Below are 26,018 nucleotides of genomic sequence, written 5' to 3'. Positions count from 1 at the left end.
CATACAGTGCTCTCAGCCTCAGACACTAGCTGCTGGAGCCCCCACGGCCCAGGGCAGTGGCTGGAGAAGGGAGGCAGGAGAGAGTGTTTGGGGGTGGCGGAAGGATGCCCTTGCACTCTGGGCTGGGGAGCAGAGCAGGGCACGGCGCCCAGTGCAGACTCCTCTGGGACCTGCCTGGGGCCTTGCTCGCACACAGCAGGATCAGCACAGGGCCCACTGGTGGCCAGCACGATGCCCTGGCCCTGCTCTGGGGGCCTGAGAGGTGGCACCCAAGCAGGTGAGGGCTCCGGGCTCACATCTGTGGCCTGGGTGGCTACTGGAGCAGCTGGCTGTGGACTGCCACCAGCCCTCGTCCCTGGCTGTGGCCCGAGGCCCCCACTGCACACCTGTGTCCGTCAGGTGCTTGGGACCCCTAGTCCTGTGTGTTCACCCAGCCGATCAACACCGACGCAAGCCACAGCTTGCTCTGTCACCTCCCGGCTGGGTTTTGTTTGTTTGTTTTTGTTTTTTAGGGCTGCACCCACAGCATATGGAGGTTCCCAGGCTAGGGGTCGAATTGGAGCTGCAGTTGCCAGCCTACACCACAGCCACGGCAACGCTAGATCCGAGCCGCGTTTGTGACCTACACCACAGCTCACGGCAGAGCCAGATCCTTAACCCACTGAGTGAAGCCAGGGATCGAACCCACGTCCTCACAGATCCTAGTTGGGTTTGCTGCCGCTGAGCCATGACGGGAACTCCTGCCTGTTTCCCATTTGTCCCTCCTTCCTGCCTCTCTTGCTCGTTTTCCCGGTTGTCTGCAGCTCTCCATCTCTGGAGACTGCGACGTGCATCTGACGTGGGAGGGTGGGCCTTGGTACTGGCCTGGTGCCCGCGCTGCCAGGGCCCCTGGCGGCAAGAGGAGCCTCTCCCCACTGGTGCCCCTTCCACTTGTCCGGAAGCCAGACTTGACAAGCAGCCTGGCACCCACATCCAGAGGGCTGTCCTGGAGACCCACCCGGTAGAAGGGTCAGGCTCTGGGGCTATCGCTGCCCGCGTCGGGAGCTGCCCCGTGGGGACCAGGGGTGGCCGAGTGACCCCCAGGTGCCTGGGGGAGATGGCTCTACATGGGTGCCTGCCATCTGCACAGCTGAGGCTCTCACAGCGGGACAGCAGGGCTGCTCTGGGCCAAGATGCTGGGGGGGTGTGACTGAGGGCAGATGGCAACCCTTCCAGTGTCTCCCCTACTTCTGTGACTGGCGCCCAGCTGGGGTCTGGGCAGGTGATTGAAAGACTAGGTCTGTCAGCTCTGGGCTCCGGGCAGCCTGCGCTGCTGATGGGAGGAGGCTGGGGCAGGGCCTGGGACGTGCCACCCTTTTCCGTGGCAGGCAAAGCAGGCCCCGTGCATGCTGTCCCCTACCCTGGGGTCCCTGGGGGCTGACCCAGCCACTCCACCCCACCCTCCCCCATGGCACTCAGGGAGGTGACAGGAAGGGGACCCCCAGAAACACCTGGGGACAGGGCTAAGGGAGGACAGGCCCTTCTGTGGCTGAGCCACAGTGCCCCCCAGGCAGTGTAAGGACCACCTGAGCCCACCGATGCTGGCGGTGGATGGCTTGCTCGTCCTCTGGAGAAGACAGGGCAGCACAGGGTGGGCCGGCCCCTCTTCCTGCCCTGAAGAGCCTTCCAGTGCTGGGTCTGTGTGGTGACCTCCCCTCTCCCTCCAGGCGGGGACCAGGCGTTGGCCTCGGGCCTCCTGGGGAGGAGCCTTGTGACCTGTGGGTGCCACAGGGACCACCTCACCCCGGCGCTGCGGCTTCCTCCGGACCGTGGGGCACAGAGAAGCCAGTCGGGCCCATCTGGGCAGTGCAGGCCACCAGGCCTGGCAGGGGCCCCAAGCTGGGGGTGCATCCGGGAACCCAGGTCCAAGCCGCCCCCAGACCAAGCATGGAAGAGTACAAACCAGCCAAGGCCGAGGCAGTGCAACAGAAAGGGGCGCTCTTTGAGGCGAGAGGTCTCGCCGGGCTGCAGCACAGCAGGAGGGCACCACGGGAAGTCGGGGAGAGCCACCCTCCCCAAAGCACCGGAGCCGCGCCGGGGCTGCTGCCTGCCCCGAGCGACCCTTGGGAATGATGCACAGTGCTGGCCTCGGCCAGAGGCGCCTAGTTGTTGAATGTTTTGGCCACAAGGCACCTGTAGGAGTCCCCGCTCCTCTTTGTGCTTTGGTCACAGGGGCGCCCTCTCACCTGGTGACCCCGGCGGCTGCAGAGAAGCAGGGCTGAGGCACCCAGGGTGGGCAGCCAGGCAGCTGTGGACAGTGCTGGACGAGAGGTCTGGGGGTGAGCGGGCAGTGCGACCAAGAGGGGAAGCGTTGGGCTCGGGAACGTGGCCCACAAAAGCCCTGGGCTCGGGAACGTGGCCCACCAAAGCCCACCCACTTGAGTCTCCACCCAGACGCCCCGTCTCCATGGCCTCTGCAGGCCGCTAGGGCAACGGCGCTCCTGCGCTGGGGTCTGGAGCCCACATCCTGGGCCTGGCTTCCAAGTGGGCGGGATGCTGCTGGTCCAGCCCCACTGTTCTGGGCGCAGAGGCTGAGTGCGGAGGCTGAGCGTGGAGGCCGGGCAGCTGCCGGGAGAAGGAAGGAGTGAGCGGGAGGGCCGGTGAGCCTGCCCAGGCCCCCCCCTTCTGAGCCCACCCCTCCCTGGCCTGGGGGCCTGGCTGCAGTCACCCCAGCACTCCCCTGGCTGTCACCGGGCCCAGGACTGAAAAGCAGCTAGGTTTTCTCCATGAAACTTTGAAGGCCCTGAGTCGCCAGAGGGGCTGGAAGGGGGCCCGACCCAGCCGGGGCCCACCTGGAGTCACAGCAACAGGAGGCTGGGGCTGCGCAGCTGCTTGTACACCTGCAGGAGCCTCTGGGCGGTGGCGCAGGAGCCTGCTTCGTCCTCTGTGCACAGCCGGTCGCGCAAGGTCTGCACCTCCCGCAGCAGCGTCTACCGGTGGGGGCGACAGCCGCTAGGCCCCCACCTTCCCACCGGGCACGGCAGCGGGTCCCCCTGGGGGACGCCCGCCGTGTGCACAGGCCGACCCTACTCAGGACGTGGCCGTGTCCTTGGTGTGTGGGACACGCCTCCCAGCCCCGATGAGCCCTCGAGACATGAGGCATGGCTGGGCTGAGAGGAGACCACGTCCCTAGGGGACAACAGTGTCCCCTTGCAGCAGGAGCCTAGCCCCGCGTCCCTGCGAGGGCCGGGAGGCCCTACCAAGATGGGCACTCACCAAGGGCTTGTGTGTGTCCCCAGAAGCCCCTCCCCAGGCTGCTGGAAGGCTCAGGGGACCGGCCCCTCGAAGGGCCTCACCTCGTGGTTGGCCTGGATCTGATGGAGATACTGCAGGCGGAGGTCAGGAGGGCTGGAGCCCCGGGCGGCCTGCTGCACGACCAGCCTCTAGGGGGACACAAGAGAGCCTGTCACCCTGAGGGGTGGCTGGAGCTGCACGTCGAAAGGGTCCCCACATTCCGAGCGGCCAGGCGAAGGCCGGCTGTGATGAGCACACTTCCGTCACGGGAGCGCCGTGGTGCAGCACGGAGGACAGAGGCCTGCGGCCCCCAAGGAGCCTGCAGCCCCCCACGAGGGGCTGAATCACAGCCCCCAAGCGCACCTGGGGAAGCCCCAGCACCCAGAGGTGATTGGAGGGAGGCTCTTCACAGGCCATCGGGGTAACGCGAGGTCACGTGGGTGGCCCCTGGCCGCTGAGATCAGGACTCAGACAGGCAGAGGGACAGGCCCACGCCCAGGAGAGGCCTCGGAAGCAACCACCCCGCTGCCACTTGGATCCCGCCTCCCGGCTGAGTGCAGTGTCCCCTGGGGCTCTGTTGTGGCAACCCGGGGATGCCACCCCTGTCTGCGCGGCACGCTGCTCCGCCTGCTCGCTAACGGCCCACGTCTCGGCTGCTGCGCTCGGTGTGTCTGGAGCCCTGAGTGTTTCGGGCCCGGTGGGAGGGACGACAGGGTGGAGAAATGCAGGGGCAGGAGCTCTGCCGAGGGGACAGGGGAACCAGGTTCCCGAGCTCAGGCGTGAAGCCTCGGACGTGCCACGGTGGCTCAGCACGGTGGTCACAGCAGTGGCTGGGCCCAGGCTTGCCTGGATGGACTGGTGGGTCTAGAACAGCAGCCTCGATCCTTGTCGGAGCTCAACTGCAGCTTCTCTGGCTCCCGGGGGCTGGGGGCCGGTGCAGGGGCCACGCGTAGGGGAAGGCATGGGAACGGGTGGACGCTGTGGCCGCAGACCCCTCTGCGCAGCCAAGGCTGCAGGCTCAACAGGGAGGAGAAGGTGGGGGCTGCCCTGGGCCCGGCTCAGACCTCTGCCCCGAACACAGAGGCCTTGTGGACGTCTCCCTCCGACCCACGGGCCGCGTGTACTCACAGGCCGCCGGGAACCAAGCCGGGCCCATCCCCACGCACCTCCCAACCACCCACTGCTCAGCTGCCACCCTGGGCACGCAGCCACAGGCCACCATGGTCCCCACCCCCCCACGGAGACCTCCCGTGCAAGCCAAAGCCAGCTGCCAGACCTGCAGACGCCCGACAATGGCGTGGTGTGCCCTGCACATGTTGGCCAGGGAGGAGCTCTCCAGCTGGATCTCCACGGCCTGGAGGGGCCCCGCTGGGCACAGGTCGGTCACGGACACCTGCAAGACACACGGAGCCTCGCTGGCTGCCCACGCCCTTTCACGCCTGAGGGGCTGCAGCCAGCAGGAGCCCCCACGCTACATCCCATCTCCGCAAAGCTTGGGGGCTTGGGGTCTGGGTCCCCACACCCAATGCCAGTTACCACCTGAAGAACCGGCCCGCCAAGCAAAAGCCGGGCTGCTTGTTTGGAAACGTCTGCGGAAGAGCCCCGGCCCCGCAGCATGCGACTGGGGACGCGCTCCAGAGGGAGGCGACAGCTGTGGCTGCACCGCCGCGGACAGCCCATGCCTGGGCCCGCCCATGGCCCACACTGCTCATGTCAGGCCCACCAGCGGGTCAGGGTCTCAAGTGTGAAAACGGGGAAGGGGCTGGGCGACTGAGGTCAGCCCAGCACCTTCAGGCCAAAGATAAAACCTGAGAGAGATGGTGAGAAGCGGGACAGGAGGCAAGGCCCTGGGGGCCCGAGGGACCGCGGGAGGATGCCGTCCACAGAAGCCCTTCCTGCTGGGACCCTGGGGCACCCCCCACACCCGCAGGCCCCAGAGCCTTGAGCCTGCCCAGTCTTGGCCTGACCGGAAAGGACCGTCCAGTGGGCGGCCTCCACCGACCACCCTGGGCGAGTCCCCCCTCCCCCGGCCACCGGGCTGCTCCCCCAGCGCCTCCAATGCTGCAGCACGGGGGTCTGTCGGACCCTGAACAGGGATCTCAGGAAGGAAGGTGTGCGCGAGGGGCAGGGCCGGAGGGCTGAGCCCGTCCTAGCGCCCCCGGGCAGGTGGCTTCTGGGACGGGGCCTGGCGCCCTGCTGGTCTAGGGAGGGGCAGCTCGGGGAGGGGGGCGGTGCTGGAGTCACTCATGTTGCCTCCGGTGCGAGGGACCGAGCCACACACACAGCACGGGGGCTCGCGTCGAGCGTGCTGGACGTCCTGACGCAGAGCCGCTGAGAAGCTGACCCTGCCTGCAGCCCCACGAGGCCCGCCCACCAGCCCGCCTCTCGGACGCTTCTGGAGGATGGACCCTGGACTCCGCTTCTCCCCAGGGGCGCGAGGCCCTGGCTCAGAGCTGCTGCCGTTGAGGCCGACGCCCTCCGGCAGCAGGGCCCTCCCCCCCGCTTGCCTCGCGGATGATGAGGTGGATGTCGGCGCCATCGGGGGCCACCCCCTGGACAGAGGACAGCGCCTGTGCCCTCACGACGTCGCCGGCGGTGTTCTCGGCGAGGAGCCACTGCAGGGTGGCTGAGCACAGGGGCCCTCCTGGGGGAGAGAGGCGCGGCCGTGAGGTTGGGCAGATCCCAGGAGAGGGGCGGGGGGGGGCCCAAGGCCAGAGCGAAGCCAGTCAGTGTCACCAACCTGCGTGGCTGTCCCTGAAGGCGGCCCTGAGCAGCTCTGCTGACACCCTGATGGTGGCCACCGATGGGGGCAGGTACTTGGCCCGCAGGGACTCGGGTCCTGCCAGCTGGCCGCCAGGCCCGCGGCAAGTTTGCAGGAAGGTGTGGATGGGGTCCCCGGCAGGGCCGAGCTGGCCCGGGGCCCGCACGGGGGGCGCAGCCAGGCCGGGGAAGCGCAGGCCCTGTAGCATGTCCACCGTGTGCTCACTCAGGGGCAAGCACACGCCCTCTTGCTCGGGCAGGACGCCAGGGGGGCACTCCTCGGAAGTGGGCTCCTCGAAAGGGTCCCTGGGGGCCAGGGCCCCCCCCAAGACCTCCCGGAGGCTGTAGAAGAGCGCGCAGGACACGGTCACTGGCAGGTCCAGCGACCCGTCCTCGCCGGGGCCCAGGGGCAGCGTCACCTCCCGCCGGCCGCCAGGGCCCAGCTGGTCCAGGGGGATGGTGTAGGTGACAGCTGAGCCGGCCGAGTCCAGGTCTAAGGCCCGGGCGCTGCTGAGCACCTGGACGCACAGGGCCCAGCCCCGGTCCAGGCTGAAGCTGCTGCTGTTCTCCAGCAGGCAGGTGGCCGTCAGTACGTCCTGCAGCTGCAGGCGGCTCCAGGCGGGGGTGACGGAGCAGGAGATGGGCCGGGGGCCCTCCCGGCTGGACAGCAGGGCGCAGCTCACGTTCATGGCTTCGTTGAGGCACGCCAGGGCCTCATTCCGCTGGTCAACCGCCTTCTTCAGGGAGGACACTCTGGAGGCAGAGCGGCAGCTGAGGGCGGGCCTGGGCCTCGCTCTTCCTCGGTCCCGCCCGCTGCCCTTCACTCCAGCGGCAGGAGGACAGGACAGAGGCGAAGCTGGGCAGCCTGCACTCAGTGGCCTGGCCTCTCCCGCCGGGCTCACGGAGCCTGCACCGGTCAGGGCCACCGGGCCAGGTGGTGCCCACGGTGGGGTGGCAGCTTGCGCCACAACATGTCTCGAGGCGGCCTATCTGTGACACCACCATGACGCCCTAGAGGACGGCAGGCGCCCTGGAAGTGCCCTAAACCACAGGGGCCTGGTGCCCACAGCTGGCTTTTAGTGCTGTCTTCGGCCAGGCAATGGGACGTCCGGGGCTGTCATGGGGGTCAGAGCCAAAGACACAGGGCTGGCTCAGAGTGGCGCCACCACCCCGGACGCCGCACCAGCCTCTGTCCGAGCTGCGGCCCTGCTCACCTCTCAGAGACGGTGCCAATTCCAGACAGCAGCTCCTTGATTTTTCGGCCGGCGTTGGCCACGGTTACTCGGGTGGGACAGGGCGCCTCCGAGTGTGGGTCCAGGAGGCAGGTCATCAGCCGGCCTCTGGCAGACAGGGCCAGGAGCTCGGTGCTACCTGAGGGTGGACACATGTGGGGCCTGGTCGACAGGCGGGGAGGGGCACTGAGCAGGGCCCTGGCAGGACAGGTGCCCAGGTCGGGAGGCCGTCCCGAGAGCCGGGGGTGCATGCTGGGCCGGGCACACGCTGTCAAGGGCCCACCCCCGGAGAGAGTATCAGCACAACGGAGGCAATACCTGGTACACGGACAGGACTAAAGGGGCCGGACCAGGGCCAGAAGCGTCGCTGCAGCCCCTCCAACAGGGCCCCCAAGAGCAAAGCTGCTCTGAGGTTTTCTAAGGGAAGCAGGTACCACACAGGTCCTGGGCCTCCTCCACTGGCCTGTCTTTTTTTTTTTTTTTTTTCACCTTTTCTAGGGCCGCTTCTGTGGCATATAGAGATACCCAGACTAGGGGTCTAATCGGAGCCGTAGTTGCCGGCCTACGCCAGAGCCACAGCAACACGGGATCCAAGCCGCATTTGCGACCTACATCACAGCTCACGGCAACACCGGATCCTTAACCCACTGAGCAAGGCCAGGGATCGAACCCACAACCTCATGGTTCCGAGTCGGATTCGTGAACCACTGAGCCACGACGGGAACTCCTCCAGTGGCCTCTCTGGAAGCCCGCTGCCTCTCCGGCACCATTCAGCCTCCTTTCTTGCTCCTGGGCCACCAGGGAGTTCCCCTGGGAGAGAGGCTCCGTCTCCTGTGACCCTGAGGTCCAGGCCTGAGCCCACCCAGGGGTGCAGCACCCTCACTCCCTGCGGGGGAGACAACAGGCTTTTCCCTCGAAAAGCACTTCTTACGGGTCAAGTGCGGGCCACAGCAAGCTTTGTGGTGCACGTGGGGGCTGTCTTAAGAGGCAGGCGCCCTGGGGGAAAGGGGATCTCTCCTGTCTCCCAACACTGGGCACCATGGCTGAGACCTGGCCGAGCTCTGCCTGGGTGAACACACCTCACAGCCCTCCAGGCGGGGCGGGCTTGTCGGAGGCCACAAGGGAGCTGGAGCAGACATTTTCCGGTTTTCCAAAGAGGCGTAAGGGAAAGACCTGAACCGACCTGCACTCCCCCCGGACGACCTGTCCCCGAAAAATGCTCTTGTTCCGAGTCGCCCAGGTGCAGACCCCACCCAGGCAGAGTGGCAGAGGCCCCGCCCTAACACGCAGGACCTGGGGACAAGAAGTGTCGACCCTGAGGCTGCGCCAGGTGAGGGTGGGCCTGCCCCGGCAGGGGTACGGAGAAGAGGCGTGAGGCGGGCAGAGGAGGAGAGGCCGGCGCCCTGGACTGCGTCTCTCGGTTTTCGTCGCAGTTCCTACCTTCAGGCGCTCTCGATGACACAGAGAGGGTGACGACGCTGCAGACGCTCAGGCTGGCCGGACACAACAGAGCGGGCAGGCCTCCTGGGGCCCCGGTGGGCTGCATGGGGTCCCAAGGGGAGCCTCCCTGAGCCAGGTGCACCACACAGAGGTCCGAGGGGGTGCTGTGGTACAGGCGGCCGCCCTCGCCACAGGCCGCACAGAGCAGGGGCCCCGGGAGGCAGTACTCCCGCAGCTCTGGCACCAGGTGCCCCACCTCGTCCCAGCTGGCCTTGATGGCCAGGGTCCGGCCATGGTGCCCGAGTGCCACCAGGCAGTCAGAGTGGGCGTCCTCCGTAGCCTCGGCCAGCGGCTCTGTCCTCAAGGCCCCGATGAAGATGACGGGCTCCTCCAGGTGGTGGAGGATCTTGACAAGCGCCTTCGGGTCACCAGGGGCTGACCTGGAGGTGGCCAGGGTCTTCAGGACCACACAGCAGAGCTGGCCATCAGGGAGGCCACAGAGGACCACCGGCGACTCCAGGAGGGAGGCGTCGGCTCCAAAGAGTAAGCCAAAGAGGGCCTCCCCCAGCGCGACCCCCCCGGAGCCCTGCAGGTGGCCGTGAGAGACCCCGGGGCCCGGCGGCGATGCACAGCACAGCACCGGGAGGAAGCAGGGGGCTGCGGGCTCCCCCAGGCTCCCAGATGGGGGGGTGCAGGTGGACAACGCCACCTCACCAATCTGGCCTCCGGGCCGGGGGTCCTGCCCCGGACAGGGACGCTCAAACAGCTGCATCTTCCACTGGGCGGGGCCCTGCGCCAGGGCGACGAGCACGTTGTCCAGCACGGTGAAGGCACACAGCGTGGCATCAGGGAGGACACAGGCGCCTGGGTCCACAGGGATCACAGGGGCAGGGGGCTCGCCGTCCTCACCGTCCTGGTCGTCCCTGTCATTCCTGCCATCCTGGCTCACAGACCTTCGAGAACACAGGGAACTGCTGGTCACAAGCTTCCTGCGTGACAACCTGCCCAGGACACGACAGGTCTGGGGTCTGCACAGGGAGGGATCCCACCTGCTCCATGGACTGCCCTGCTCCCAGCCAGTCACCTGGGGGCACACGCCCAACAGGCTGTACCAAGGCTTCCAGAAACGGGGTTTGGACAGGAAATTCTCCTCGCAACAGAACTGTCGGCCCCCCACCCCCCACCCCGGGGCCTCCGCTGTGACTCACACCTGCTACCTTTCTATTTGCTAAACCAGTCGTGAGCAGGGGCCGGCATCCAGGCTCTGCACTGCTACCTGGGGTGGGGGCCTGGCTCCTCTGGCCACTGACTCCAGGAACACAGAGACCCGCCTCAAAGGTGTGACATGGCGGCCCCGCCAAGGCCAAAGGGGCAGCACCCTGCTCCGGGCGGCAGACTCGGCTGCCTGAACCCCCTGTCCCACCAGAGGCAGTGTCTGAGGAGGGCAGGGAAACACCGGTCAGGGACAGCGCGAAGCCCATCTGAGACCGTAGCGACCTCGACCGCGGCGAGGCCAGTGAGGGCCCGCCCAGAGCAGCGGCGCCTCCAACCTCACCTGCTGGCCTGGTCCAAAGACAAGCAGTAGATGCCGCTCCGGGCGCAGAGAACGTAGAGCGCCCTGCCACGGGCCAGGAGCTCCAGGTGCCACACCCGGCCGGGAAACTTGTACACAGCCTGGGCGCCCGGGGAGAAGGCAGCGTCAGGCGGGGCGCGCGGCGCCCGGCGAGGCAGCGGCCGAACTGCTCCGCAGCGCCGGCCCCTCCGGGCCGAGCCCCGCCGCGGGGACCCCGCCCCCTCCCTTCCGCGGCCCGGGACCCGCCCCGCCCCGCCCCGCCCCGCCCTCCTCCCGGCCCCGCCCTGCCCTCACGGTCAGCAGCCGCCCGTCGCGGTCGTAGACGTAGACCAGTTCGCTCCCGGTGGACAGGAAGATCTCCGCCCCGTGGCACAGCACGCGGGGCTTGCCCGCAGCCAGGCCCCCTAGCGGGCAGCAGAAGCCCGCCAGGTATTCGACCCGCGGCGCGAGGCCGGCCATGGCGGGAGTCGCCGGGAGGCCCGGCCGCAGAGGGAGCTCGGCCTCGCGGCGCCCGTGCCGGAGGCGGGGCGCTTTACGGCCGCTCCGGTCTCAGCGCGGCCTCCGCCGTAAAGCGGCGCGGCGGGGGCGGGGGCGGGGGGCGCGGCGGGGGCGGGGGGCGCGGCGGGGGCGGGGCCGTGGGCGGGGCGGGGCCGGGCGGAGAGCTGGGCCCTCGGCCCGGAGTCCCGCGCACCGGGCTGGGGGCCAGACCGCTGGCGTAAAGCTCGTGGACTCAGGGCGGTTTGGCGAAGGTCCAGAGCGTTTAAAGCCAAACGCGGGAAGCCCAAGGCCCTGGCCCTGCCGCTCGTCCGTTCTCCCCCGGGCCTCCCCTGGAAACCCACACGTCGCGCTTCCCCCGTGCTTCCGAGGGCCGCGCCGGCTCCCCCAGGGCGGGGGCCATCAGAACGCGTCTCCTCCGAGCGGCCAGTCCGCTCCTAAAGCCACTTTCTAGGGTTTCGACGGGCGGTTGGATCTGTGAAGCCCAGCAGGGGGTCGGACAGCTTCACGTCTTGCCACGCCCGCGGCGCTGGGGCTCCGGCTCGGAGCGGCTGAGCCACCTTACTCCTGCCACATCCCCAGGGCACTGCTGCGTCTGAGCGCGACCACGGATAGAAGTATCCCTCTCTTGATGCTGTCTGTGGATGCGTTGGTTTGGACAGTGGGGACAAAGAGTAAGCCAGAGTTGTTGTGGGTTGAGGGTAGAGGACCGTAAAGAAAATACCTGACCCCGTCTCAGGAAGAAGGGCAGCTCATCAGCAATCAGCCTGGGGGTCAGGCTGAAGGCAGAGCCCAACACCTCTCCTTCCCAACCCTGACTTCCAAGGCTTTGGTGAGAGGTGCTGACCAGAGGGCCCAAGAGCTCTCTGGATGAGACGCAGAGGCCCAGAGCAACCCTGAGAGGTGACTGCAGTCAATCACAGCCTCCTTCTAGAAGCCACTGGGAAAGTCTCCAAGGCCAGACATCCATGAGTGAGAGAGGCATCTGCAGTGTGTGGCCAGACAGGGCAAGCTGAGGGGGTCCAGCTGCCCAATGTTTTCTTAGCTTGAGTTAAGCTGACCTCACCAAGGCAAAAACCTGCAAAACACAAAGAACCAGTAGCAAAAGTTCTAATCCCACAGTGTTCCTGGGTTGGACACAGCACGAGTGTAGCATTTGCAGTCTGTCCTTCACCTTTTCTGACACCTATTCCTACCTGGCCTTTGAAATTAGAAATGAGTCCCCCACCCCCACACCCCAGAGTGCACAAGTGTTCTCAGCTGGTCTTTTTTTTTTTTTTTTTTTAAATGGCTGTACCTGCGGCATTTGGAAGTTCCCAGGCAACGGGTGGATGGAAGCTGCAGGTGGGGCCTATGCCACAGCCATGTCAACACCGAATTCAAGCTGCATTTGTGACCCACACAGCAGCGTGCAACAATGCTGGAAGTGTGACCCACACAGCAGCGTGCAACAATGCTGGAAGCTTAACCTACTGAAGGAGGCCAGGGATTGAACCTGCATCCTCAGAGACATCAGGCCCTTAACCCACTGAGCCACAGGGGGAACTCCCCAGCCAGTCTTCTGACCACCAGTCCCTGTGGGCCACAGGTTCAACATCAAAGGAACTATGCCAGAAATGTCCTGAATAAGAGGACCACGTGGCTCTGGGAGGAAGTGGGCTAAGCTCGCCGGACCTACATCCCAGGTTTAGCCCTGACGAGCCAGGCACTGCTCGGTGGGTCATTCCTGTTCCGCTCCCTCCTGCTCAAGGGGACTCTGAGGCTCCCAGCCCCAAGCCAGGCAGGCCCCACACTCTGTGATAGATTTATGGCCATCAGCAGCCTGAAGAGCGAGGGGGCCTTGAATTCCAGCCCCCAGGGTTGCAGACACGAGCAAAGGGCTTAGACAGTTCTGGGGTGATGTGGAGGGGTCCCTCGGGAGGGTGTGCACCGGTGTGTGGCAGGAGGCCTGAGACACGGCAGCACAGTTTCTATGCTGCACATGGAGGCTGTGTGTCACGGTCCCGAGAACAAACCACCACCAGGCAGCGGCAGGGGGTGGGAGGGGGCCAGGCCACGGCACACGCAGGGAAGCTACAGGCTGTGTCAGCCTGTCTCACAGGCAGCACAGTGAATGTACCAACACACTGAATGTGCCAGGACCCCGAGTTCCATTTCTAAGCAGTACACGCCACTTGCTGGATTTCGGGGCGCAGGGGGTGTTTCAGAACCTCATCACGTCACAGAACCACCAAGGCCAGCAGCCTGAGCTGCACAGATGGCAGGGCACTGCCAGTAAAAGCAGGCAAATTCAGGAATGTGATGGGAGGCCAGCGTGGAGCGCTGCCCCCAAACCCCAGGTCCAGAGCCCAGGCCAGGCCTGCTGCTTTACCCTGAGGCAGGGCCCCTCAGGCAGCAGCAGCAGCCAGTATTCAGGGAGCAGTGAGCCAGTGGCCAAGAGTGGGCAGTACGGTGCACGTGAGAGCTGGCACCTGAATACCGGGGAGAGTGGTATACCTGGCCATCACTCCACGAGGGGGGCTTCAGCGCAGGCAGCAAGTCATCTCCAGCCTCACCCCCGCCCTGGGCAGTCTGGGGGCTTCCCGAAGGCATCCATCCCCTGCTGCCTGGCTGAGTGCCCCTGGCCCGCCACGCAGAGCCCAGGAGCAGCCACATGGATGTTTGCACAGTGCCTAGGAGGGGGCGGGGGGAGTGGGGTCTCTCTTCAATAGTCTAAACAGGGCAGTGACACGTGGAGGGGAAAGTCGCCCTGTCACCCAAAGAGGTAGGCGCAATGAGGCTTGGGAAAGCAGAGGCCTTGGAGCCCAGGAAGGACAAAGGGGCGCTGGCAGTCGCTTCAGGTACTTTTATTGGTTCCACTGCAGGGCTGGAGTCCAGGCAACGCTACTGTGAACCCAACCAAGGCACAGCTGCAAACCCCAAGCGGGAGCACCAGGAGTAGGCTGGGTGGCAGAGGCCGGCACCCGACTGCCCCCCGCCCGCCACTGGGTTACGGTGCCTTGTGGCCTGAGAGGGTACGTCCACGCAAGGGCAGGGAGGATGCAGGTGGGGCTGGGGGCCTTGGCTCCGTGTATCAGGAGGTGGCTGAGCTGCCCGGGCCTGGGCCTGGGGGCAGGCTGCTTCCCACCCCTCAGGCTGAGCCCTGACTCTTTGGACAATAAAATAAAGTGCATTACTGAACAAAGAGTGACTCGAAACCAGAAGCAAAGAAATCACAGTACTTTTTCTTTAGCTAAAAGACAAAAGGAAACCAACTATGCAGATGCCAGAAGGTCATGGGTGAGGCGAATACAGGTTGAAGAGAAAAGGACACCAGCTCCGTGGATAGACAGAGCCGGCAGAGGAGGAACGGGGGCTGCGAGTCTGAGGCTAGTGCCCTCCCGCCCCCCTGCAGCCTCACAGCCCATCCGAGGAGCCAAGGACACAGCCCAGAGTGCCACGGGGTGGCTGCCAGGAGCAGCCGGTCCCCACTGCTTCTTGGTGGTGGCTGCACGTGAGCTGGAGAGAGCGGCTGCTCTGCATCTCCTGCCCTGCAGGACAGACCCTCTGCTGCAGCCAGACCCACGCCAGGTGACCCACCTCCTGGAGGCGCCAGGCACGGCCCCCGCCATGGTGAACACACCCACCAAGGGTGAGGGAGGGTCACACAGGCTTGCCTCTCGCCCCCAGGACAGAGACACGGAGTCCCCAAGCAGCTCGTGTCTGGGCCAGCCTCCCACGGATGCATGTCATGCAGCTTGGAGCTACGACTCTTGTTAAGGCAAAGAGGCAGCAGGGCGCCCACAGCTCCCTGGGGAAGGGTCGGACCTGAGCCCAGCCAGAGGGAACCAGGGACCCCGGAGCATGTGCAGGGCCTGACTGCAGCCTTGTCCTGGGATGGCCTGGACCCACACCTCAGCCCGGCACCCACCTTCCGGTGTGCTGGTGGCGGTCCCACGCGGCCCTCGCAACAAGCTCCTACTCCCTCACCTGGCCTCCCGGCCAAGTCGCCGTGCCAGAGGCCAGGGCCCCAGAGCTTCTGGTCCTGCCTGGGCACCCAGCTCACCCCCTGCAGGCCTGATCAGTGGCACCGGCCGCCCGGGGGTGGGGTGGGGGGGGGCCCTACTCGACCACCCAGTCCGCAGCTGGCACCATCGTGCGGCTTGGCAGGAGAGTCTCAGGCACTGAGGTTTACTTGCGAGGAGTCCTGACGGTGGGTCCCGGGCCACTCATGCTCCCCGCGCCCCCACAGGGACGCACTGAAGGAGGACTAGGGCAGAAACTAGTCTCTCCCACTCCCTGTTTATGGAGTTTTTATCTTAAGAAAAATAAATACGTCTTCTGGGCAGGAATTACTGATAACTGTTATTACAACCAATGCAGACTTTAAAAGCCCCGGAGGCCGGGGGAGAGCAGGAACGGGCGGGCAGCAGATTTACCTGCAGGCCAAGGGGACAGGAGGCCAGCAAGCCCATGGCCACGCGTTCCCAGCAGACAGCGGCTCCCGGGGGAGGACGTGGCCCCCCACAGGCAGGGCCCGCCCCAGAGCAACGGGGGGTACAGAGGCCACCAAGAGCTCCCAGCCCAAACATGGGCAAGGCAGGAACAGAAAGCATCCCAAAGGAAGGAAAAAAGAAAGCTGGGTGGCGGCAGCGAGCCCTGCGGCCCCTCGGTCCTAGGTGATGATACAGAGGCACCTAGTCCTCCCGCCGCAGGGGGCCGTGCGGCCTGTGCAGGCGGGGCTGGCCAGGAGGCCGTCTCGGCCGCAGAACACCAGCCTGGCCCCTCCCTCCAGGGGAGCCTGTGCCGAGAAGCTTCGTGGGTCGGAGACCCCAGGGCAGCCACTGTCATCGCCACCAAGCCCTTCAGGGCTGCCCGCCGTGGGGCCCCGGGGCCCTAGGTCCTGGCTTCCGAGGGGCTGGGCTGGGCCCGTCCTGCCCGCAGGGCCCGGGAGCCCTAGGTCCGGGGGAGGCTGCACATCTCGCAGTGGCCGGTGCCAGGCTGGTTCATGAAGGTGCAGTGCTGACAGGCCCACATGGCGGCCGAGGCCGTGTGTGTGGGGCCCCCGACGGCGCCATACTCCTGGAGGCCCGGAAGCTGCACGCCGACGGTGCCTGCGGGGCGGGAGGAGAAGCGATAGGTGAATAAACACCCGCGGAACTGCACCCGCAAGAGCGCTGGCGGGACACACGCGTCACGTCCTGGAAGCCCGTCTGTGCTTGTTCCAGTGCCCACGAGGCCAGAACACGTCTGGCGTCAGGTCTGCGGGGCTGGGAAGGGCACTCACTGCACAGCTGCTCGATGGTGGCCCACTGCTCCGACTTCTTCCACGTCTGGGCCAGCTCCTCATTTCTGGTCCTCACGGCCTCCAGCAGCAAGCTGATGCTGTCCTGCCAGACGCCAAAAAAGAAGGTTCCCACTTGCTTCATGGATGGGAGATGGACCTGCTCCCAAGTTTCTTTTCCCCAACACGAAGACACGCTTTAGAGGAGACATCAAAACCCTCACAGGCTGTCACTAGGAACCACAAAACACCACGCACTCAAGTCTATAAATGTAAGCGCTACACTGAGCTGACGCGTGACTCCTTCCCAGAGCCGGCGCCTGTGCCGCTCTCTGCCCGGGGCTGGCGGTGCCCCAGCCCCAGGTAACCACGGCCCAGCCTCCCCGCTCGAGCCCGGCTGGCCCTGTCCTCTGCGTCATGTCTGTGTGTCAGTGCACCCTGCACCCTAGGCCTCCAGGGTCACCGTGCAGAGAACCAGCGGGTCACAGAATGAGCTTCAGAAAGCTCTCCGGGCTCTCGAGCAGCACCTACAGAATCCACTCCCTAACAGGTGACGGCAAAGCAGCCCCCCCGTTCCCAGCGAGGAGGCCCTGAGCTTCCACCCCCCTCCCCGACTGGACAGGAAGCCGCCAAGCCCGGGGCTGGAGGTGCACCGCTCTGGGTTTAACATGAAGGCAAAGCCAGTGAGCTTGGCATGCCTGGGGAGTTTGGGGACAAAACACAGACACCAGACAAGCCCAGCAGGATACAAGAACAGCTCCAGGCCACCTGGCCCAGAAGAGCAGTCGGAGGGGCGGGCCTTTCCTTCCTACCCTGTCGCCTCACAGAAGTGCAGTTCCTCGTCTCAGGCAGAAAAGGGGCCCAAAGGAGGAGCCCCCGGGCACAGCCCCGGCGAGGGGCCTCCCGGCTGGACCCACTGCCCCGGGCCATGCAGGCAGCAGCTGCCATCTCTAGCCCTCGCCCTCGTCTCCCCAACAGAGGGTCCGGAAAATGCCCGTGTGCAGCTGTGCGCCCGGGCCTGGGCACGGGCCAACCTCCTGGGCCGGGACGAGGAAGCAGAGTTAACGCGGGAGGCGGGAGCGCGGGGAGGCAGAGGCTGGGACTCCCAAGCTCCTCCGACAGAGCTCTGCCTGCGGTTTGGCCAGAAGGACACGGAGCCGAGTGGCCTCCGCGTCCCCGTGACTCCAGCAAGCGGCGGAGCTGCGCCACCAGGGGACACGCTGCTCCCGGGCACACGCTCCAGGGAAGCGCCCTGCTCTCAAGGCCCACGGGCCCAGCTGCGGACCCGGGCCTGGCTGCCCGGAGGGCTCTGCCCTGTGAGGAGGGAGCCCAGCCGGCCGCACCTGCAGAGGCATGACGTCGTTGGTGACCAGGAACAGCAGGAGGTGGAAGTCCGAGACGGTGTCCAGGAAGACGGACGAGGTGCTCTGGGACAGGTAGGTGGCCAGGCTGTGGAAGTCCTACGGCGACAGGCGCGTCGGGGGGAGGGACAGACGTGAGCGGGGAGCCCCAGCCCTACGGAGGGGGACTGAACGCCCTCGGCGGACGGCCCTCCCTCCTCCCGGAACCACACCGCCTGGACCCGGGACGGAGGGAGGCCCAGCACCCGTGAAGCTGTGGCCGTGGCTGCTCAGCACGCCTGACTTGTCCAGAGGGGAAGCAGCCCGGCTGGGCGACTCTCACGCTCGCCACCAGGGCGCCAGGGTGGGGAGGGCCTCTGCGGCCCGGGAGGAGCCCTGTCTGTCTACACGCACGCCACGGCCTTGCTGCGCTGTCCATCTTGGGCCACAGGACAGGGAGGAAACGTGTGCGGGTGGAGAGTGCCACTGACTCTTTCCGCGGGACCGGGGTGCCTCTGCACCCCCAGCACCCGGGCAGGCGGCCCGTGAGCCAGTCACCGTGCGGGAGGCAGTCTCACTGCAGCAGCGCGCAGCACGCGCGTTCGCACACCAGCATGGCGGCCCCACGAGGGGGGCCTGGCAGCTGCAACCTGGCCTGGTGGGCAGGCGAGAGCCCTGAAGGCTGGGCCGCGTGAGGCCCCGTGGCCCGGGCGGTGCCCGAGCCACGGCAGGGTGACGAGGTGGCGAGAGACAGCTCGTCCCTAATTGCAGAGCTGCTGGGAGGGGACACAAGGTGGCCAGTGGCGGGCCCCGAATGGTGCCCCTGGCAAAGCCCCAGCCTGAGGACCCTGAGGATGTGCCCGCAGGCTCGGCCGCGGTCCTGCCCTCAGCAGGCGCCTGGCGCTGGGCTCCATCACAAGGACAAAGAGAAGAGTTAGGAAGCCCGGGGCTTCCCGGGAAACACAGCAGTGACACAAGAGGAACAGGCAGCAGCGACTTACACTGTGCTCCTGAGGACAAAGAGCTCACCTGCGTCTCACCCAAAACATCCCGGTTTTCAATAGGAAATGGATTTTGCGAAATAGAAAAAGTATAAACTGGATCCTTGGGGAAAGTCGTCGTGATCTAATGAAGGAAACACACACGCACGATAAATTAGCAGGGGGCTGGGCCCTGAGCGCACCCCTCCCCCCGGGCAGGGGTCCTAGCTGGTCCACACTGAAGGGATGCCGAAGCCTCAGCACCGCCCCCAGGTGGAAATCCTGCAACTCTGGACCCTGGGGGGCAGACTAAAGGGTCATTTGGAGGGACCGCTAGGATGGCGGTACGCAGCACGGGGCCGGCTGCCCAGGCAGCTGCTCTCCTGCCATCCAGGCTGGCCTGGAGCGCAGCCACAGGAACAGAGGGCCTGACGGCTCTGAGGGCCACAGTGCCCTCCAGCGAGCTGGCTGAGGCCCTTCTGCATTTCCAGGTTCCGTGCCCTGGAGCCGGCACATCCAGGCAGGAAGAAGGGCAAGGCCGCTGGACACAGGGCACCGCTGCCCCTGAAGACGGTGGCGTCAAGAGCTCGGGTGCACAGGGGAGCCCGAGCCCCTCACCTGGCTCAGAGACGCCTCAGAAGCGACAGGGCGTCGTAAATCCGACGTGCAATCAATAGAAGCTACGGGCACGGGGCAGACGTACAGGAATCAACACCAACAGCTCCTTATCCCTCCCGGGGGACGGCCCTCCCCGCAAGGCACCCAAGTGGGAGCCCTCTGCCAGCTTTCGCTGGCGCAGCTCCTCCTCTGCAACCTGACGCTGGCGGCAGCAGATTACACCTCGTCCAGATTGATGGTAGCTGTTCTGGTTCCTCTGGGACTATTTCTAAAGCACGAAAACGTTGCTCTGGCCTGGTTTCTGCATCAGCCAAGGCAGCGAGCTGCTTCAGGCTGGCTGGCCCAGGACCCGCTGTGGCCGTGCCAGCGCTGTGAAGGGGAGCTGAGCCATCAGTTGCTCCCAAACTCAGGCACCGCTGTGCTTTTACTGCCGAGACCACGTGGCCTCGAGCCGCAGGGAGTGGCCTCTGGAACATGCTCCGTCCGGCAGAGGGAGCGGCACACGTGGGGGCTCAGTGGCAGCTGCTGCCACGATTCTAGAGACGGGAGAGGGGCCGCCGCGCTTCTGGCCGAGCCTGTGGCCTGCTGGAGGCCCTCCCTTTGGAAGGCAGAGCCGGCAGTGCCCTGGCAACACGGCCACTGGTGAGGAAATGCGGACTTAAAGGGAGGGTCTGCTGGACCTGGAGCTGCCCCCGGAGAGCCACAGACTCAAGGTTCCCACGGGGTCTGTGAATATCCCGGATGCCCAGGCAGAGGATGCAGGGCGCCAAACACCTCGTCTTGGGCTCAAACCTTCTCCCAACCCAGGCCGCCTCGTCAACCAGCTGAGCACCCACGGAAGCCCGAGAAGCCACTCGGTCACGAGATCTGAAGTCATCAGGTGCCCTGGACCGGAGGGGGCTGGGGCCGGGGAGGAGCTGGGCGCCTGTCTGGACACCACCGCCCCCTCCTTCCTAGGGGAGCGCTCCGGGCGGCGGGGCTGGATGCTCCTGAGAGCAGAGGCACGGGTGCAAGGACTTGGCTCCTCTGAGAAAGGGAAGGCTGGGGAGGCCACTGGGAGAGGGCTCAGGAAGCTGGCTTTAATCGCGCAGACACCTGCCGAGGGGATGCTCCATCAATCTGCTCTCATCCTAATCGCCCCGAGGTGGCCTACAGAGCAGATGCCTTCGCGGCCTCGGTAATAAACACGTCCTCGGGAGCTGTCAGTTGGAATGGCGCGTTGGCGGGCTTGGCTCACGGGGATCCGCAGCTCCAAGCGCAACAACACTTCACAGCCGGAATCACATGCCCGTCCCGAGTCCAAATGCAGCCCGAATTCATCCTGGCAGGCAGCAGGGAGGAAACCAGCGCCTCCGTGCCCTCTGCCCTGCGGCCACGTCTCCGTGGGCGGAGCTGGGACTTGGGGAAGGTGTGTGGGTACCAGGGGCCTTCTCAGCTCCTGGAGTGCTCCCGGGAGACCACAGCCCCCTGCACTCAGGGACAGAGTCGTGGCCCACCACGAGCCCGGCTGTGGCAGCGGAGCTGTGCCGGGGTGGCAGCCGCGCAGGGAGCAGGGAGAGGCGGTCCCCCCCTGCACTTTACATGGGGAGGACTTACCCCCTTAAGTTGTTTTTAAGGAAATAAGAGACAAGCTGAAAGGAAAAGCCCTAAGATTTGGAGCCTTTCAGAGCCACCAGGGGCCCGTCCTGGGCCAGGCAGGGGGGCAGGCGCTCAAGCGCCCGCGCCCTCGCAAGGCCACCCCGCCTGCTGTCCTGGCCCCGGGGAGAGGGAGATGGCACGCTTACGTCTATGATCAGGTACTCCACGGGCAGGGGGCGGGCCAGCTGCGTGATCTCGTTGCCGAACTTGTCTATGTCCTGAAACACGAGAGGAGGTCTGGGCGTGAGTCCCGGCGGCTGCCCTGCGACAGGGTCTCCTTCCACCCATCTGGTCCCCTCTTGCACAACTACAATTCTTGTCGAAGTGAGTAACAAGTAGAGAGGAAAATGGGCCCCTTTTGGCAATGAATCCACCTTCCACCGTTGCCTGGAGCGCTCGACGCGAACACAACCTGGCAGAGCAGCCTTGCTTTAGGCCAGGGTTGGCCGGGGTCTCTGCAGAGAAAGCGCCTCCCAGACCCGTCCTCAGCCCCCTCATCCGCCTGGTGCTAAAGCTGCGGGAGACACAGACACAGGGCTCCCACCCCCGTGGGCCACCTCCAGGCCCCTTCCTCGGGAGGCGCTTAGCCTCACACCTGAATGCTACAACTAACTTTTTTTTTTGCTTTTTAGGGCCGAACCTGCAGCATGTGGAGGTTCCCAGGGTAGGGGTCGAATCGGAGCTGCAGCTGCCGGCCTGCACCACAGCCACAGGAATGCCGGATCCGAGCCGTGTCTGCAACCTACACCACAGCTCATGGCAACGCTGGATCCTTAACCTACTGAGCAAGGCCAGGGATCGAACCTGTAACCTCGCGGATGCTAGTCAGATTCATTTCCGCTGCGCCACAGCGGGAACTCCTGAATGCGAACTCTTAACCTCACTCACATCTCTGAAACCCCAACTTCATGGAAACTTAACCCTCGTGCATTAATAAAATACACACACACACACACACGCATGCGGACACGGGACCTCCCCCCACCCATCTGTCAGAGTCTAAACATGTTCTGCTTTGTCAGATGCACGGAGCATAGAGTTTAATTATGGGGAAAACGGCCAGCATATGTTCATTAATCATAAGATGGCAATTAGATCTGATTTATGTCAAACAGAGCTCTAGAAATAAATTCATAAAAACCGGCGCCTTCCATGAAAGGTTCTGCAAGACGGGGTCATATTTTCCCTCTAAGTCATCACGTGCCACCACAGAAATCATTCCCCGAGTCATACACAAATCCCACAGCCGCGGCGCCCGATCACGTTTACGTTTACGAAGGCGCGCGGGTGTCGCGAGGCCGCCTGGGCACAGAACACCTTCGGGGATGTCGGAGGGTCTGGTGGGCCACCTTCCCCAGCCGTCCCAGGCTCCAGCAGGCCCACCCCTACCGGGGCGCTCCTTCCCTCAGCAGCGCAGCTGCTCCACGCGCACGCCGGCTTCGCTGCGCCGACCGCCGCCGCTCTGTCCGCAGCCCCGAGACCTGCTGGCAGGACCCCGCCCCTCCGCCTCCCGGACCACGGTCCCCCCCACCCCCATCTCGCCACCCACCCAAGACACACGCGCGCCACCAGGACCTGTTCCCGGAAACGCGGCCTGCTTCCAGCCCTTCCATCAGGGCCGGCCTCCCAGGGGCTTCCGTGGGCTCCTTCCTGCAGCAGGCAGGCCGGGCCGGCTCTCCGTGGCTCCACTGCCTCTACGGGCGGCAGCAGCCCTGACGTGAGGCTCCTAGATGGGTCCTGGGGTCCCAGGAGGGGCAGTTTCTCGTTGGAGGAGACGCGGTGGGAAGGGGACTCATTTCCAGTCGGCTAACTCACCATCTCCAAAAACGCACGCCTGCCCCCCAAGAAACAACCTACAACAGCTCACGCGGAGGGAGCCCTCCTGGGATTCGTCTTCCAATCGAATTAAGCGCTATTAACACGCAGACCTCCTCCCCGCACCTGCTGGCGTTACTCCCCCCTCCAGGGACGTTTCCCGTTAAGTGCATCCCTCTCTTTCGTGTGTGCCATGCTACTGATTCTTTCGGGTTGGACCACCCCGCTGCGCCCTCCTGCCCCCGGAAGATGAAGGTGCGGCACCGCCCCCTCTTCCCTGGAGGAGAGACAGGTGCCTTCCACCTCGGCCCAGGCCTTCCCGCGAAGGCTCCTGCCGGCTGAGCCCGAGCCCCAGACACCATTTTAAAAGGCAATCGCTTCTTATGGGCGCTGGCGCCCGTCAGGCGGAATGCGCGGGCAAGGAGACTTCTTGATCGGAGCTCTGGCCGCCGCCAGAGCGTCAGCCGTTTTACCTCCACCTGCAACAGTCAGAAATCACAGCCCCCGGTGCCTCGCTACCTGCTAGCGGCTGTGTCTGGAACGGCGACAAGAAACCCAAGGGTCTCTCTGTCTTTTAGCTCAAAGGGCCCTGTGCTGGGACAACAGGGGTGGCCCCATCTGGCGGAGGAAAGGGCTGCTGGGCCCTGGGTGCGCTGCCCTCCTCCTCAAAGGACCCGCAAGGAGGTGCCGAGTGAAAACTAGCGGCGCGGTTGGAGCCTCGCAGGATGAAGCAGGAAAGACTGACTTCTCAGGACGAAGTCTTTTTGGAGGATGGGCACGCACAGGGCACCTGTCGGGTGCTTACGACCCCAGCGACACTTCCCCGGGCCCTCGTGGAGCCTGGCCTGGGCCTGACCCGCGCCCCAGTCCCTACACGTGACCCGGCATTGCCCCGAGTTGTGGTGCGGGTCGCAGATGCTGCTGGGATCTGGCACTGCTGCGGCATAGGCCATGGGTGCGGCTCTAAAAAGACAAGACAGAAAGAGAAAGAAAGAAAGAAAGAAAACCCAGAGTGATCAGTGACACAGAGCCTGAGCTTCGCTGTGGAGACTCTCGTGACCCCAGGGCACGTGGGGCTGCACACAGGCTCTGCCCGCCCGGCTGGCGGTGCCCGCTGGGAAGGAAGAAACCAGCAGAGACCATGGCTTTCACACAGGCCTGGAGCCGCAACACGGGGGACGTGGGCTGCAAGCCCACGGCCAGCCTCCCCTCAGGTAATGCCCCACTTTTGAGGTGCAAGGGGCCCACGTGTCTAAACCGCAGGAGGCAACAGCCAAGCCGAAAACGCCTTAAGGGCTGGACAGAACCTCCCCTAGCCTTTCGGGGCTGAGTGGACAAAGACTTAAGGCTGGCTGTGACCTCACAAGGCTCACCAGACGCGTGTGGAAAACCCTGGAAGTCCGCACTCCATGAAAAGGCCGCAGTCAGGGGCCACACCCAGGTGCGAGCAGCTCCACGCCGGACAAGCACGTCTCCACGGAGGCGGAGAGCCCGCCACCCCAGTTCCCACCAGCGGAAGAGGAAGCCCTTCCCGGTGGAAAGGTTCTCTGCTTTTATGATTTTTAACAAACACGACCCGCAGAGGACAAAACGCGCCCAACACACGAGGAGGAAAGAGAGACGATGTGACGGGAACTGCAAACCCAGCGACGACGCCATCGGTGGACGCGGGGCCTTTAACAGGATTACACCCCACGATTAAGGGGGAGAACCGGCCCATCAGAACTGACAGAGAGTATCTGTAGAGGGGACAGTGAAACAGTCCCTGTAACGGTCTGCCACACGTTCAAAACGCTACGCTGAAACGCGGGAAGCGTGGAAACAAACGCCACGTCTCGCGGTGAAAACACAATGTGCGGGATGAGCAGCCACGAGACGGGATGGGCCCGAGAGAAGGAAGAGCAAAGGAGCCCGAGGAAGCGACGGACACCACCCGGGATGCAACAGGAGAGAACAGCCCGAGCTGCTGAGCTGCGGTCACTGTCCCGCAGCCAGACGGACGGTGACTGAGGCCCCAGGGGAAAGGACACAGCCCCCACACTGAGCGCAGAATTCCCAGAGTGCCCCTGAGGTATCTCCTGCCCCAGTGCCCAGAGCTGGGCCAGGAGGAGAAATCACGGCCCTGCACGGCCAAGGGGCTCCTGCAGGAGCCATCGGGCACTCAGCAGCTGACCTCCGAACCAGGAGATGACCTTGGGTCACCCGGATGGGCCAAGTCAGACAAGAGCCCTCGCCAGCTGGTGCTGGCGGCGGTGGCGGAGCCAGGGCGACGCTCCTTCGGGTTGGGGACAGCCATGGGCCCTGGGAGCCAAAAGCTGCCAAAGGCCTGGCGCCTCACGGGAGATGGAAGCCCCGGCCGACACCACGACCGCCCAGATCCCCACGCACGGAGCGGAGCGGTGGGGCAGCTGGGGGCTGTCCTGCAGCCGCCAAGTCTGCACCAGAAAACATACCCAGCAGCCCAAACCCGACACGATCAGCCCACAGGACCCAGGAGACCAACGGGATGCGTGAGCAGACACCCAGGCAGGCAGGTCACAATCCCCTGGTAAAAGCAGTGACAAGGCAGGGCGGAAAAGCAGCCAGCCTGACAAGTCACACTGCGGACGGGGACACAGAGGTGACAGTTGCCTTCCCTCCAGCCACAGAGTCAGCCCAGAGCTCTCTATACGGGAATATCCCTCAGCAACGGAGTCGAGATGCTTCGCAGACGTACAGGAGCAGGCCTGCGGCAGGGCAGAGGTGACAGGGGCCCTCCAGGCAGAGCAGTGCCAAGTGGAGAGCAGAGGCTGCCCAGGCCGGGGAGCAGGAACAGCGCCCACGCCGAGAACGAGCCGTGCCTCCCGCCCCGCAGGAAGCACCCAACACGACACATTCAAACCAGAGCACACTTGTCGTCACAGGAAACGACCGTCTGTCTGAGCGGTGAGCCTCAGCCTGGGCCCTGAAGCTCCAGCCTTCCTCCCGTTGACGTCCTGAGAGGCAGCGATGACGCGGTCTGGGCCCGGTGCTCCCAGCGTGCGTCACTCACACAGCTGGCCTGTCACCCTGACGCCGCAGAGGCCCGGGGAGCTGACAGGTGCAAGGACCCCTTCATCCACGGGCGGGGCTCCGGACAACCGGGCCGGCCCCCCGGCCCAAGGGCCAGAACGCGGCGCAGGTCGGAACGGGCAGGACAGGCCCACGCCCGCAGTGCTCGGCCGCCACTCCAGGCTTTCGGAACCGTCGCACGTTACCTTGTAAAACACATCCGGCACGTACTGCTCGCTGCTGGACTCCTTGGCGTAGCCGAGCTCCGGGGCATCCTTGCAGGGCAGCAGGCACTCGTCCCGGACCAGCGCCATGCACTGATTCGACACCTGGTAGCCCTCGAAGTGCACCTGGTTGTCGGGGCCTCCTGCGCGAGAGAGAGAGAGAGAGAGACAGAGACAGAGACAGAGACAGAGACAGAGACAGACCTGTGACTGGATGCACAAAGGACGTGCAAACAAGCCCCGGCGGCGCCCGCCCGGGGTCGCAGAGCCCGCGCGGAGGAGTGGGTCTGGGTGGGCGGCAGAACCCTCCGACGGCTGTGCTGAGCGCCCGGAGGCA

At 65.2% G+C, this 26,018-nt stretch overlaps 2 protein-coding genes and 1 long non-coding RNA gene across 11 annotated transcripts in view; 1 reads left to right on the top strand and 2 right to left on the bottom strand.

Moving 5' to 3' along the window:
* Positions 1–1,955: 1,955 nt before the first annotated feature.
* FAAP100 (FA core complex associated protein 100) lies at positions 1,956–10,813 on the bottom strand. 5 transcript variants are annotated; one of them, XM_047756815.1, is made up of 12 exons: positions 10,573–10,813; positions 10,261–10,379; positions 8,706–9,706; positions 7,248–7,404; positions 6,014–6,786; positions 5,781–5,917; positions 4,550–4,666; positions 4,120–4,283; positions 3,336–3,422; positions 2,832–2,969; positions 2,404–2,604; positions 1,956–2,373 (listed from the first exon to the last, which is right to left on the bottom strand). In XM_047756815.1, exons 1-12 carry the CDS (start codon positions 10,735–10,737, stop codon positions 2,142–2,144), a joined length of 3,291 nt encoding a protein of 1,096 aa, XP_047612771.1. In that variant the 5' UTR covers positions 10,738–10,813; the 3' UTR covers positions 1,956–2,141. The 5 variants fall into 5 exon arrangements, with proteins under 5 accessions (XP_047612771.1, XP_047612770.1, XP_047612772.1 ...); XM_047756814.1 differs by having other exon boundaries at positions 1,956–2,604; XM_047756816.1 differs by having other exon boundaries at positions 1,956–2,604; positions 8,706–9,658; positions 10,573–10,812.
* On the top strand, positions 10,564–15,104 carry LOC125113887 (uncharacterized). 5 transcript variants are annotated; one of them, XR_007131627.1, is made up of 3 exons: positions 10,564–10,707; positions 11,356–11,447; positions 13,638–13,976. It is a non-coding gene; the product is annotated as an uncharacterized LOC125113887 (long non-coding RNA). The 5 variants fall into 5 exon arrangements; XR_007131625.1 differs by having other exon boundaries at positions 11,228–11,447; XR_007131624.1 differs by lacking the exon at positions 10,564–10,707 and adding an exon at positions 14,006–15,104 and having other exon boundaries at positions 10,927–11,447; positions 13,638–13,787.
* NPLOC4 (NPL4 homolog, ubiquitin recognition factor) overlaps positions 13,604–26,018 on the bottom strand; it is a 36,268-nt gene continuing 23,853 nt past the window's right edge. The window contains exons 12-17 of the mRNA XM_047756819.1: positions 25,664–25,824; positions 20,759–20,830; positions 18,406–18,501; positions 17,380–17,496; positions 16,040–16,142; positions 13,604–15,866 (exon numbers count right to left, since the gene is read on the bottom strand). Of these exons, the coding sequence (XP_047612775.1) occupies positions 15,709–15,866; positions 16,040–16,142; positions 17,380–17,496; positions 18,406–18,501; positions 20,759–20,830; positions 25,664–25,824 (707 nt within the window). The 3' untranslated portion in view covers positions 13,604–15,708. The remainder of the gene's footprint in view (positions 15,867–16,039; positions 16,143–17,379; positions 17,497–18,405; positions 18,502–20,758; positions 20,831–25,663; positions 25,825–26,018) is intronic.

This window comes from Phacochoerus africanus, chromosome 14 (assembly GCF_016906955.1).
Source record: "Phacochoerus africanus isolate WHEZ1 chromosome 14, ROS_Pafr_v1, whole genome shotgun sequence".
NCBI classification, from domain to species: Eukaryota; Metazoa; Chordata; class Mammalia; order Artiodactyla; family Suidae; genus Phacochoerus; species Phacochoerus africanus.
This window is presented reverse-complemented; position numbering and strand designations above follow the sequence as displayed.